Here is a 13,400-nt window from a genome sequence, read left to right on the forward strand (position 1 = left end):
GGGTATCGTGAAGTTGCGGCTAATGATCGCAGCATGCTGGGTGAATGCTGTCTCCTGGTATAGTGGATACAACCCTAAAGAGCGGGTAAACCCATAGAGTATTGCTGATCTTGCCACCGGCGCAGGTCTGAGTTAGCTTGTACAGGTTCAACCAGTAGTAAGCAATGTCGAAATTTTCATATAAGAGAGGGGTCATGTCGGAGATGTACACTGGGATTCATGGATTCAATAGATCACGAGATACATAGAAGTTGAGGGTGAACACAAATATGTCTCGTGAACAGTACCGTTGCTCCTCTCCCGCCTAGCCTCCGTGACTACCTTTTCCCTTCAAAGATCATCGTCCGAGTCCCAGTTCGGGAAAACAAGAATCGAACTGGCATTTGGGCCGTTCAGATAGGGCTTGATGTTACTTAGAGACCGGACCTGGGCGTTGAAGTTGACGCCCACGGCTTGGAACAGCGACGCCAAAGTGGAAGACTTGCTTTTCGGCCGACAGGCAACCCAGGTAAGATTGGGAAACTCTCCTGGGTTTTGAATTTTCCAGTCTGCCAAGTCAAACAACGCTTCCTTGACAAAGTTGCGATAGTGGTTCTTCTCGATAGTAAGAGAAGCAATCGAAGGAGGAAGAAGTCGGATCAGGACCCGAGAGTCGACGTTCTGCTCACGCTTTTGAATAAAGCCGAATAACGGCATCGAGTTGATAAAGACGTGTTTCAACGCCGAGAATTCTTTGAGGCTAGAATCCGGTGGAATCTTCCTCATCTGGACGTCTCGCTTGCTGAGGTCAAGATGCAACACCTGCAAAGTGCTTTTGTGTTTGTCGAGATACTCGATGGCGTCTGATGCCTGAAAATGGCCGCCCCGAAGACCTTGCGTTTCGTCCTTAGCAGCCTCGTATTCGAAAGCCACCAAGCCTCCGGTGCAAGCATCCAAAAGCTTCCGCAGCGTTACAGCTAACATCAGGGAATCTGTCACCCTCAAAGTTCTCAGGCTTGGCATGTTGGGAATTGAATGTCCGAAATGCAACGTATATTGGTGGAGGTTCAGTGTCTCCAGGCCCGGGGCCAACTCGATGATGGGGTATCCACCAATGCCGAGGTCAAGTGTTTTCAGAGGCAAGTTGGAAACCCCCAGAGCCGAGAGAGAAGACTTGGCAAGCCCACATGATGGCCACCGGTTGTCCCCCTGGAGGCTAAGATACTCGAGATGCGGAGTTTGGGCAATCAGTATCGCCACTAGCTCCGCATTCATCCAGCGCCGACCAGGAAATGAGCCGTCGGTCATTGCCCGATGAAGGTGCCGCCTCTGTCTCTCAGTTAACTCACATTTGTCGTCAAGGTAGCAGCCTAAAAAGACTTGGTAGACTTCTGGCCAGTCGCAACTCTCGGCATCCGTCACCCTGGACATGCGTTGTCTCCAGGCCTCTGGAAGGTCTATTCCAAGAGCGTGTGCCGCCTCTAGAATGACAAGTCGATTGGCTGTCCGACTTTCGTCCGTATTGCGCCCAAACAGAGATGTATGGATATACATGACCTTGACGCGATGAGCAAGATCCGACCGCCGAGACAGGGTGCGAATAAATGACACAAGCCGGCCTTCCCAAGTGTATGATTCCGAGAGCCACGAATCGCCATATCCCAAGACAAACTCATGGTATAGAATGGGCTGCGCAAGATCGCAGAACCTTTTTGAGGTCAATGATAGTGAGAAGAGCGCGTGCCTATCGATAGAGTACCAGGACTTGGCATCGGGTTGTTGTTTTCCTCGCGAAGAGTCTTGAGAGCGAAATGGCCGGTCGTCCCAGGACTGGTTGTATTCATGTTGGCAGTGTAGACAAAAGTAGCCGAAAATGTTCCAAAGTATCTCATTGGAAAGATTGAGGATCGACATGGAAGCCATCGTGTTGTTGTGCTGATGTATTGCGTGAATGGAGAGGCATCTTTTATGCGGCACGAGTCTCATGACTGGTAAGGACCAGATCACGTGCCAGGTTACCCTCAACCAATCGCAGGACAGTGACTTGATAGATGTGCTTGGTAACAGTCGCAGGATTGTGGCATGCATAACAAAATACTCTTTTACTATTAAAACCACATGTGCTCCGTATGCCACGTAGGTTAATAGACACAAAGAGACTTTGGTTCTTGGTGTCTTATTACTTCTTTGTTATAATATCCTTAAGACATATTGCTTATATCATGGTCAATATATATCAATCGTCCACTTCTGTAATCGTCGAACTCCTGCTATAGCTTATAGCTTGGAACGTATCTAGTGGCGAGAGTGTCTTGCCAAAACCCTCGCTCGCCCAGATTATCTGATTGTTTGTTAGTAACAGATTCGCGTGAAGTAACGAGCGGATCTCACAGTTCTGCCTTTCTCTTGTGTACTAGCCACAAAGCTCCACTCATGCCCTTCAATCACAATACCTGGAAGAAAAGGAAGCTGATTGATAGCGCCCCTGCAAGCTCTGAGAGCTTCTTCCAAGGTGACGCCCGCCAGATGCTGATCTGGAGGGCGGACCAGGAATTCCTTTGCCAAAAAGCTTCACAGGGCCACTTGCCTGTGTTAATGAAGAAGATCGACTTGGGAGCGATTAACTTTTTCCTCACCACTGACCTGCTCCTCCTAGGCAAGCATGTTTTCGATCCGAATATGCCGGAGGGTCTTTACTTTCCATGGGACCTTATGATGCAAGGGTATATGTAGGTATCTTAACTACAATGGGCTATACTTTAGTAAATATATACTAACCCGGGCCTAAAACGCACCACTGATATCTCGAGCGCTATTCATCGCGGAGCCTGTGATCCGGTAGTCACAAATCCACGGGCAACAATTGGGTCAGCTGCTCAGTCGATTCACTTCCTTGATGCCCTGGTCATGTATGTGCCTTCAGTCAGACCTCAAACATCAAACCGAATCTCTACGGAACAAGCATGCCAGGTCACCCCTCTCAAACCAAGCAGCGTCTTTCTTCCAAGCATGTACAATGATATCCCTCCCCACACGAGCAGCCTCTTGAACCTGTTCAGGAGTTCCCCATCCCGGAAACGTTGTGATAGTGCACAGCAGATGTGCACCCGTCTGCCGTCTGTATGGCAGTGCGGAAGGCAAAGTCCTGGCTGGCATTGCCATACGCTTCGATGAAGCCCCCCATCATCCATAGCCCCGCCGTGATGGACTTGTACAGCCATAAAGCGTACATCTCGGCAATCATTTGTCCAAAGTCGACGCTGGGAAAGCCGAGTTGGGTACATTCCCAGTCGATGACCAACATGGGCACCTCGGTGCCTTGCTAGATTGGGGCATTGGGTAGAATAATACTGAGAAGCAAGTGTCAACCTTCCAAGTTCCATTAGAGGGCCAGTGAGCTTACTTCCCGGTCCAAAAGTCACCATGGATGACCTGGTGCTTGCTCACCTCCTTTCTCTCCGCAGCGGGCATTTGCTCAACCTGTCCAAGAACATCCTTTACAGGGTCGAGAATATCCGGAAAGTCTTTGATGCATTCGTGAAGCCATGAAAAGTTGACCATGTGCTTGATATCCTGGGCGAAGTCGTTCTGGGCCACGACATGTTGGTGTTTGACCTGTCGTGTAGTCCAATCGATAAAGCCTCTGAGCCATTTACCCAATGCCTCGCCCAGATGGCGGCATTGCGGTTCAAAGGACTTGGGGGTCGGAGCAGTGTAATACTGTAGAATATAGTCCTTTAAATTGATCCCATCGGGTAGAAATTCTTGGATCTGGTTGGTAGCATTGTCATCAAAGCGGAAGAAGTTGGGTGTTCGAGCGACAAAGTTGTAGGTATCCGTGGAAGCAGATCTTCCAAAGGAGGAACAACCAGTCAGACTCCCCAGGCTTTCCACTTCAATGCTCTATGGCAAGTTAGTGGCATAAAACAATGGGATAGGCTCCAGTGGACAGTACGCAGCGAAGCATGGCTAGTGGAAACTCGGGCTTGGAGGCCATCCAGGGCTCTCCATGCTTGACCAGAACTTCTGTTGTCCCATCATCGGGGGGTGTCGATAAATTTGCGAGGTAGATCCAGTTGACGGAGCCTCCTGAGAGTTTCGTCAAGGATGAGGGCTCGAATTTGGTGCCCACGAGGGCTCTCTGAACTTTGGCGTCTACGTCGGTGGAGGCTGTTGATGCCATGGTGAGGGACTTTGTAGTGACTGGCAGTGTCAACGATAGAACGATGACAGCCTAACACAACATCCAGTTTGAATCAGTTGCACGGTTCATTAGATATACTCAGATATGTGATCTACGGTCAGCAAGACGCCCGGTACGCTTTGACGTCATCTGACGATATCTATCATCAGAACGCCAATAAGGAGACTTTACGCAAGGCGTGACAATAAGATGCCAAGCAGCCAAAGAACAGAAGGGGTATCATGTAGCGCTACTCCAAAATAAAACAAGCAAAACATCTCCAATGGCCATCATCACTCGTCACTGATTGGCAGTCATGCTGCGCCCGCCTCGCCACTAGCAACTTGGGCTTCCAAATTCAAGATATCCGCCTGGAAAGCAGGCCAGTACTGATCCCGCACCCATTGACACAATTTCAGCAGCGACATGGACAGCTTGTAGATGCCCAGTATCGACTCTGTGCTTCCCAGCGGTATTCGCTCAAACGTGCGAGCCTTGCCAAATCTGTCAAGATCGGTTGCCACAAAGTACCAGTCATGTTTAATGACAATGATCCCGGGCAGAAACTCGATGGCGTCGATAGGGTCACGTCGGCCCCAACATAGACTGCGTCATTGTGAAGAGTGCCATATTACCACCTGCAACAGAGCGGTATCGTAAGACTGTTCGGGTCCCTTTGCCTCGATTGAAATGGCAATGGGGTTCTTGGTCAAGTCGCCTCAGTCAGTGTGGTTGATTGACATGCCTGGTCAGTTGAGGCATCGGGATTGGATGGCTTCGTGGTGCGACGAGTCCATCCCTGGCTAAACGCAGATGCAAAAGTCAACCATCTTGCTCAATGCGTGTTCCGGTTAATAAACCTTAATGATCCCAGCAGTCAGGCTGTGTTCATGTTGGTATTATTCGAGACTTGGAGAGGGATCAATACGTACCGGCATCTGTAGTCCAACAGGTCATCGTCGCTGCTGGGACTATCCCGCATCACCCACTCCAATCTTTTTGAGTGCACGTCATTGTTCCAGGACGACTCGGCGAGGTTCTCCTTGAAGAATCTTCGGGCTAGACGGTGTATCTTGCGGACAGTCCGCACACTGGGTAGGTCTGAGGCTTCAAACTGGGGGTTGTCCCCAAACATCCACGGCCGTACACGTTCGCCAGCGAGCTGGGAATGATTAGTATAAATAACTTGGATGGCTTCCTCACACATACATCACTTTGAAGGTCTCTTGGCAAGATGCCGTAGCCTTCCTCGATATTCCTCAGTCGTTGAGTTAAAAGCTCCAACGATGCCGGCTGCTCGTCTTCTTCGAAGGATGCCCTAGCAAATCCTGTCTGCTGAAGCTCTGCATTACGGAGCTGTTTTGCAGGAGTAGTTGCGCGAGATCTTGGAGGCCTTTGAGATGCCCTGTACGAGGAGAGACGCGAAGATGATGTGACTGAAGGTGCTTGGGAGGAGTATCGGCGTCGAAAGCTTCGGGGATAATGAATTCACAAGGAGGCCAGGGGGTTAAATCATTATGGAACTGGTGGTGGTCTCTTGCTTCCCCCTTGTGATCTTTGTCGTTCTCAAGTATTTCTTCGTCTTGGGCCTAGTCGTCCTTGTCAACAATGTCTTATCGGGAATCGCTAGCAGCTCCACCCAAGTTGACCAGTCTACATCTTGATGGTTGATGCGCCACCAGCTTATCCCTGGGCCTCCATTGATGACCTTCCATCACCCCATCTCCAAAGGCAAACCTGAAAGATTAGTCAATTTTCTAGAAAAGACCCACCGAGCTTGTTGCGATGTGTAAGCTCGAGCCATATCACCTGCAAAGCCGACTTTGATCATGCCAAAGCCATGGTCGACAAGCCGAGGAAGCTAGACTGGGACTTGATCGTGTGGCTGCGGGCACACCTATCTAGAGACCAATGTGTTCTTTATTATAGTTGGAGCTCGGCCCTTGATGGGTTAACTGAGCCAGAAGATCGTACTGGAAGGGATGGTGAAGAGATAGCCTGCGATGTTGTGACCCAAGTTGAAAGGGGAGTGTTATAATCGTAAATACATATGCGCGGAGCCAGCAATGCGTAGATGAGCTGCGCTATGCCAAAGTACTAAGTTAAATAAAATATTAACAATACAATCTTCTTGATTTAAGTTTGTTCTTTAAAATTCTTATATCACTTTCGACTATAGCTTAATAATTGCCAACTTAAATAACGAATGTCGTGCGGGAATAACCGGGCCGAGCTCGCCCGTCGTTGCTCAAAACCCCAGCTCACCACCCTTTATTCTCTTTCGTTTTTCACCGTCTACTATCTCTACTCTTTCATCCATGTCTTGCCATGACTTCTCCCTTGATCCCACGAGCTGTCTTCATCCGGTCGCTACGCGAATCTAGCTATTCGTTACCAGTCCGGCCCGAGTTTCTCGCTTCGTCGTCTGCCAAGTTGGTCAATCCCCGTGGCAATATCCTGAACACCGATGCTGTCACCCAGACCTTTTCAGCGTCAGTGGTCACAGGACTGAGCGATGAGAGAGTGCTTTCGCTCTTTACTAGCGGCTTCTTTAGCGGGTTTGTCTTTGGCTTTGAGCGCTTCATCTTGCGTATTGGGGGCTACAAGCTTCTCCCAGCTAGATACACAGGCATGTTGAACTCAACTTAGACAGGACTACAATGTTTACACTCTGCAGCTTTTGAAATCCCCTCGGACGCGGTAACGATCTGGAACAAGGCCAGCGTGCCCAACACCCATCTGCTTCCTGTCGGAAGCTGCTTTTTCGGCTCGTTCCGCTTGCTAACCAAGCACATCGCCGCTGTTCCCTCTGTAGAAGAGCCCAGCTACGTCGACTACGGCTTTGGCTCGGACGAGTTCATCTTTGGTGGCTGTCACCGTTTCCAGATCACCCGCTTGCCCGTCGCAGAAAAGGAAGAAGCTCAGATCCAGATAGAGCTGCAACATCTCCGCTGCAATCCACAGAAGAACCAACCATCCTTGGCTGAGTATATTGAGCGCTTTCACTACGTCTACGCCAAGATGCTGTTTGCCAACGGAATCCAGGCATTAATGTTAAGATAGACGGTGATAGATATCAGGATTATTAGATATCTACACTTACCTCTACGACTTCTAAAGCTTCTTTAAGCCCTTAAGCATTGAAGTGTGCGCCTGAGGGATAGGTCTCATGATATATCATAGGATGGTATTCATTCAAGTAAGCACGAGGGCTCGAAGAGAAAAGGTCATGTCTCTAGAGAGAGAAATATATCTTTCTGTTTCATCTAGCCACGGCAATAGAGGAGACCACTGCCCATATTTGAGGTATGCTTCGATCTAGGCAAGCGTGGCATTCTCGGTTGGTGGATGCTTGCCTATTGGGCCTCGGTCGAGTACAGTCAAGGCGCTTACCAGCCCACTCGGTTTCGTTGGTGCATATCCAGGACATAGTGTATCGTTGCAGATGAAAAAGGAGTGCTGACTAGGTTGTGGCTTGGTTACAAGATGTTGAGCTACATAGTATTGCAAATATAGCTTTAACCCTTGAAACGACTTTCCATAAGTCCCTTATTTCCCTCAAGGGTTACCTTTAACCTCTTGTTGCTTCTTCTTCTGCCTTTCCTCGCGGCTAGAAAACCACACCACCATAATAGTCCAAGTCAGGTAGGTAATTTGCAACACTGCCTCCATAACGTATCCTCTAAAGAATCTGGGGGCCTCTACAGTTGGGAACGATAGGATACTAACCCAGGATCCAAAAGCAGTAGAAATTGCAAGCATAGAGCTAATGACAAAGGCACGCTCTTCAGCATCTGCTGCGCAGACGATGTTTGCTAAGCTGTAATTGATAGGCGAGAGCGACACCTCGATGTAGTTGACGACAATAGCAAACCTTGGAAGGACAATATTAGTAAGATGACTTTTCGAAATGAGAAGTTTCAGGACTGCTTACCATTTAAATCCAAAGCTTGTCCGATCAAACAGGAGCCAGGCAAATTTAGAGATGAAGTGAATACCACAGGCAAAGGCAATGGTTGGAATAATAGCTTTGCGGCCGAATTTATCTACCACCCAAGCGAACGACATAATCCAAACTATGCCGAGACTGGGAGAGATTGCCTACGAGGTGATTAAGTTCATGAACCAAGGGGAACAAAGTTTTGATACAGGTTGAAGGGAAATAAACTCACAGTAAAGTTGTTCACTTGCGCCGTGGTATACTGTGTCTGTGCCCTCAGCCACAGAGCGCCGGAACTCATGCCCAAGAAACCAAGAGTCCACTGGACGTTCCATGGAACCAGCACCCAGAAGTGCCACCGACCGAGGAACCGTTTCAAGGATTCCTTGGAAAGAGTCAGCCCCTTAGGGTCCAGACGGCCCTGCAAGGCCATGCGCTCTTTGGCCAAGCCGAACTCATGTTCAGTCATGAACCAACGCTTGCCATCTCTGGGAGTACCGGGGAGAGAGGTCAGTCCCCAGATGGCGACCGGGAAGGTGAGGAAAGAAGCGACGAGATACATCCATCGCCATCCTGCGTGGCCAAGGTGCCCATTGAGGTTGGTGTATACGCGAGCGGCAAGAAGACCAGTGGTCATGGTGCCCACGCCAGAGGACACATAGAATATACCAGCTCGGCGAATGATTTCATCGGTGCGGTACCAACTACCCAGAATATAATGAATTGAACAGAAGTAAGGGCCTTGATCTGACATTAGCGTGCTGCTTTGGGTGTAGAGTGACGGCGTGGTGATGAGGGCATTCTCGTCAGCCAACGTTCGTATGGTATGCTCAACTCACCCTGTGACAAGGCCATTAAAAAGCGGTAGGCAATCAGCTCTCGGAAACTCTTAGCCTGGAAGCAGCAGATACTCCATATGCCCCACATGAACATACAAGCGGGAATAACCAACTGTGCTTTGTATTTCGTGATGAGGAGTGTGGCGGGTATCATGGAGCTTTTAGAGGTCAGCCCGCCATCATTTCCAAGAACAAAAGTACTTACATGCAGTATCCAGCACTGTATACGGCATTAAGCTGGATATATTGGTTCCCAAAAAGCTCGAGGTCTTCTCTCATACCGCTAACATAGGCGTTGGCAAGAACACCGCGGTCAATGTACAGAACCTGTATGCTGGTTAGAGTCGAGATTGGCCTCGACCCTTCGGGACATGGACTTGGCCTGAACATACCCAGAAGCCGACAAAAGCATATGTCAGGATGAAGAAGTCGAGCTTCTGTACTAAGCGGCGCTCTGCCGGGCTGTCATTAGGGTCGAACCACGAGAAAAAGGACTTGTTGGATGATATATCCCTGTTGGCGCCATATTGATAGCTCTCAGGCAAGGAGTCCTGATCCGAGGGGCTACCAGACCCAGGAAGCTCCTCCGTAACGATAACCTGCTTTTCAGTCGCCATCTTTTCAAGGTTAATCAGAATGGGAAAGAGGCAGTTCAGAGGGCCCAGAGGTAGGGGATGGTGGCTTTTCTTGGCCTCTGCACATAAGACTCACGAGGAATGTTATATAGTATTTGGAGAGCCAGTGTGTTTAATGGCGACCACCGTCCCCTCTGCTATCCTCAATCCGACGCCTGTGCCCTTGCCTCCTAGTTCTCCCGGTGGGCGGTGTAATGCGCCGGATATGCCAGACTAAGCTCCGTTGGATCGTGCAGTGGTCGCTTATTCGTCTTGGCGAAAACATGCAACTCACTGGGGGATATGGCGTCAGTGTTTGCTGAGCCAACATGCACAGATAGCGTCAACGTCTTTCTACAAGAAGAGCGAACTAAGAAACCAGGGGGTTGGGTCGCTAAGGAAAACTGGAAAAGGGCGATCGCGATCTGGGCAAACCACAGCGTCATTCCATCACATCACTCGATGGGGAAGACCAACTGTGGAGAAGTTCGGTTAGGTTGCGTCCATCTAATATCCGGCGAAGCTGTAATCTATGCTCGTACTCTTTTCTGACTGCATACTCCGTATATGTCCTTTGATATCGTTGTAGAATAGCCACGGTTCACGTATTACCTGTCTACCAACTCCATCTTGAGATAGTTCAGACCTACCTCGGTTACGTACCCTGATCTAAATACAAATATCCTTTCTGCTATCACGTCTCTGAACCATCCATTGCACTGAATGTTCAACACGTACGCCCTAACATTGGCCAGAGGTCCCACCACATTTCCTATGCGTGATTAAACGGTCATGTTAGATGATGCCGTCCTTGTTGAAGAGCAAGACTCTCAGTCACGGTTTTCATGCTTGATTTGGCTAACCTAAGCGCTCTGTAACGTTATGATATTTTAGCTAGCTCACTATTGGTAGTCAACAACAACACCGTTGCGGGGAACCCTCGAAGCGAGCATTCCCATGCCCACAGCGACGCTCCTTATCTTGTTCGCCTCTTCAGGGATCATGGGATCATCACTTGGCGTCGCGAACATGCAGCCGAACCTGGCCCTCGTAGCGATATCGGTCCTGACAAATTGAATGACGGGAGATTTGTCTAGATCACGACATGGGCTCTGATGTCGGGAATGCTCCCTACTAGACGTAGTCTTTAAGTTACCCGGTCTACTATGGAGCGCTTGTGCCATTGCTAGACAGATGAAGATCTTCAGTTCAGTGGCAAGCATGGGCTCAATTGTAGACGATTTTCCGATCCTCAACAAGTCGGTTGAGACTGGCGAGGGAAAACGCGCCGAGTCGCGATACTATCCAAAAGACGAGCCATGGAATCCGCATAGACCGGTCAAGGTTTGTTGTCCTTCCCTCTGCAAGCAAATGTCAACTCAATCCATGACTGACCTTCTATCTCCAAGATCATCATCGTCGGCGCTGGTATTGGTGGGGTTGCGCAGGCTGTTCTCCTCTCCCACAAAGTTCCCAACGCGACCATCGTGGTGTATGATCGTCTAGAAAGGATTGTGTGTGAGCCCGGGGTATCTATCGCTTACTGATGCTAACTTGGAACAATAGGGGGGAACCTGGGCTGCGAACGTGTATCCAGGGGTTCGTTGCGATGTGCCATCTCATGCGTATCGTCAGTAGACTCTCTTCTCACACAAGATTGACCTAAGCTGATGTGAGTTGCAGAGCTTACACTCGAGCCAAACACGCAGTGGTCCGAGTATTACCCAAAAGGCAGTGAAATTCAGCAGTATTACGAAGGCATCGTCAGGAACCATGGGCTCGAGGAGAACTTCAAACTCCAGCATGAGGTCGTACGAGCGACGTGGCTGACGAGCGCTTCCCAGTGGGCAGTCGAGGTTCGTAACCTCCGGACTGGCGACGTTTCGGTCGATACAGCCGAGTTCCTTGTGAACTGCCAGGGCCGTATCAGCAAGCCCAAGGTTCCTAACATTCCGCATCTCGACGCCTACAAAGGCCCTGTGGTTCATACTGCCCGTTGGCCTGCGGATTTGGATCTGACCGACAAGACGGTTGCTGTTGTCGGTGCAGGCGCGTCAGCCGCCCAGCTCATCCCAAACATTGCCCCCAGGGTCAGAAAGATTGTCAACTTTGTCCGAAGCAAGACGTGGGTGTCGCCTACTTTCATCCAAGGTATTCACGAAGCGACTGGTGACGCGCCAGGCGGCCCTACCTATTCCCCTGAACAGCGGGCCACGTTCCAACAGGATCCAGCTGCATACGTCGAACACCGCAGAGAGTTTGAGATGAGGTTCCAGACGCGCACCATCAAGGGCGCTGACAAGCTGGGGAGCAAGGAGAATGCAGCCCTCCGAGAGCGTATCATCGAAACCATGCGGGAGCGTCTTGGCGGCGATGAGGAATGGCTTCAACGTCTACTGCCGGACTACGCGCCTGGCTGTAAACGACTCACGCCAGCCCCGGGGTATCTCGAAACACTGCGCAGCCCGAAAGTGGACTACATCACTGAGGGAATCACACAGCTCACGCCGACAGGCGTCCAGACAGCCGATGGAGCTCACCATGAGGTTGATGTCGTCATCTTGGCTACAGGCTTCGAGCCGAGCTTTACGACACTATTTCCTGTCATTGGAAAAGCTGGAATCGACCTCCGAGAGAAGTGGTCCCCTGATGGTGAAATCGGCTACCCGGAAACCTATCTTGGCATCATGGCCCCTGGGTTTCCGAACTATTTCTTTGTGCTGCAGGCTCAAGGGAACGCACGTGGAGGCTCCGTGCCTCTACACATTGAGACCTCGGCTGTGTTCATCGCCAAGGCGGTTCGAAAAATCCAGTCACAGTCTTACGCGGCACTCGATGCGAAAGACGAGGCGGCCCAAGAGTTCAATGACGTGGTTGGGGGATTCTTTGAGAATTCCGTGACAGGCGATTCATGCAAGAGTTGGTTCAAAAGTGAAACTGGGCCATCGAGGCTTCTCATCGCTTGGCCTGGGTCGTATCACCACCGCGCTGGCATACTACGAGATCCTCGATGGGAGGACTTTACGTTTGAAGCCAGACCGGGGGCAGCTCGGAACAGGTTCGAGTATTTTGGCGACGGAACAGTGGAGAAAGAATCTAGGCCAGATAGAGATCCGCTGAGGTTGACTAGCTATCTGACGGAGGTTGGGAAGATCGATCTCGCCACATATCAGGAATCATGGACTCTGGACCTATGAGAAGAGGCAATCATCCACCTGTAGATTCGATAGAATCATGTATGTGTTGAAATACCTAGACCAAGACCGACATGGCAGTATGTGTGCAGTCATTGACACGTAGAATACGGTGCATTGTCCAGCATATTGTCTAGTACAGCCTTTTCAGCCTTGACAACCATGGCCTTTTTTTTAACCTGCCCAGCCAGCTCACTTCAAGCCAAGACCATCGGGAAAGGGTACCCGACAAAACTACGATGCTCTAGACAGACCCAGCGGGTTGAGCCCAGAATAAGGCAGCCAGACCACCTGATCTACTACTGTTGGACCCCAGATCTAACATTTCCGAACAAAACCCGTCTAGGTCCGTTAAATCCATGATGACGTGACGCGAAATGTGACAACTCGCGCAAGACATCCAGTAGCATTGCCAGCTTTTCTTCAGTCAGAAGGGGGTAAAGAGGTATCCCACTACGCTTAGCTCTTGCGTGGCATAGATAGATAAGAGCGGGGCCGCTAAAGCAGCAGGGGATGGGGGTTAAGCATATGCCATCACAGGCCGGATCACGACATCACCAAAAGGTGCGGCACGATGTTTCCGGGTGTAAGTCGAGCGATATCGGACTTTTCTGGTCATTACATCCATGTTTACACTTTTAAATGTGATAA

At 50.1% G+C, this 13,400-nt stretch overlaps 6 protein-coding genes across 6 annotated transcripts; 2 read left to right on the top strand and 4 right to left on the bottom strand.

Annotated features, from left to right (window-relative positions):
- Positions 1-330: 330 nt before the first annotated feature.
- MRS44_011806 (uncharacterized protein) lies at positions 331-1,902 on the bottom strand (the record flags this gene model as incomplete). Its single annotated transcript, XM_046275662.2, has 1 exon — positions 331-1,902. One exon carries the CDS (start codon positions 1,900-1,902, stop codon positions 331-333), a length of 1,572 nt encoding a protein of 523 aa, XP_046134474.1.
- Positions 1,903-3,034: 1,132 nt separating this feature from the next.
- MRS44_011807 (uncharacterized protein) lies at positions 3,035-4,162 on the bottom strand (the record flags this gene model as incomplete). The annotated part of the gene is made up of 3 exons (XM_065619869.1): positions 3,035-3,301; positions 3,427-3,882; positions 3,935-4,162. 3 exons carry the CDS (start codon positions 4,160-4,162, stop codon positions 3,035-3,037), a joined length of 951 nt encoding a protein of 316 aa, XP_065475941.1.
- Positions 4,163-4,476: 314 nt separating this feature from the next.
- Positions 4,477-5,993, bottom strand: MRS44_011808 (uncharacterized protein; the record flags this gene model as incomplete). The annotated part of the gene is made up of 4 exons (XM_046280949.2): positions 4,477-4,768; positions 5,095-5,324; positions 5,372-5,567; positions 5,935-5,993. 4 exons carry the CDS (start codon positions 5,991-5,993, stop codon positions 4,477-4,479), a joined length of 777 nt encoding a protein of 258 aa, XP_046134472.2.
- Positions 5,994-6,490: 497 nt separating this feature from the next.
- On the top strand, positions 6,491-7,225 carry MRS44_011809 (uncharacterized protein; the record flags this gene model as incomplete). Its single annotated transcript, XM_065619870.1, has 2 exons — positions 6,491-6,752; positions 6,840-7,225. The coding sequence occupies 2 exons, from the start codon at positions 6,491-6,493 to the stop codon at positions 7,223-7,225; spliced, it is 648 nt and encodes a 215-aa protein (XP_065475942.1).
- A 495-nt stretch (positions 7,226-7,720) lies between these two features.
- On the bottom strand, positions 7,721-9,558 carry MRS44_011810 (uncharacterized protein; the record flags this gene model as incomplete). The annotated part of the gene is made up of 6 exons (XM_065619871.1): positions 7,721-8,036; positions 8,097-8,263; positions 8,335-8,843; positions 8,942-9,099; positions 9,147-9,268; positions 9,334-9,558. 6 exons carry the CDS (start codon positions 9,556-9,558, stop codon positions 7,721-7,723), a joined length of 1,497 nt encoding a protein of 498 aa, XP_065475943.1.
- A 1,218-nt stretch (positions 9,559-10,776) lies between these two features.
- On the top strand, positions 10,777-12,752 carry MRS44_011811 (uncharacterized protein; the record flags this gene model as incomplete). Its single annotated transcript, XM_065619872.1, has 4 exons — positions 10,777-10,899; positions 10,965-11,069; positions 11,122-11,185; positions 11,239-12,752. The coding sequence occupies 4 exons, from the start codon at positions 10,777-10,779 to the stop codon at positions 12,750-12,752; spliced, it is 1,806 nt and encodes a 601-aa protein (XP_065475944.1).
- Between the last annotated feature and the right edge of the window lie 648 nt (positions 12,753-13,400).

The sequence above is a fragment of the Fusarium solani genome (genome assembly GCF_023522795.1).
Source record: "Fusarium solani strain SB1 chromosome Unknown bctg00000007, whole genome shotgun sequence".
NCBI lineage: Eukaryota > Fungi > Ascomycota > Sordariomycetes > Hypocreales > Nectriaceae > Fusarium > Fusarium solani.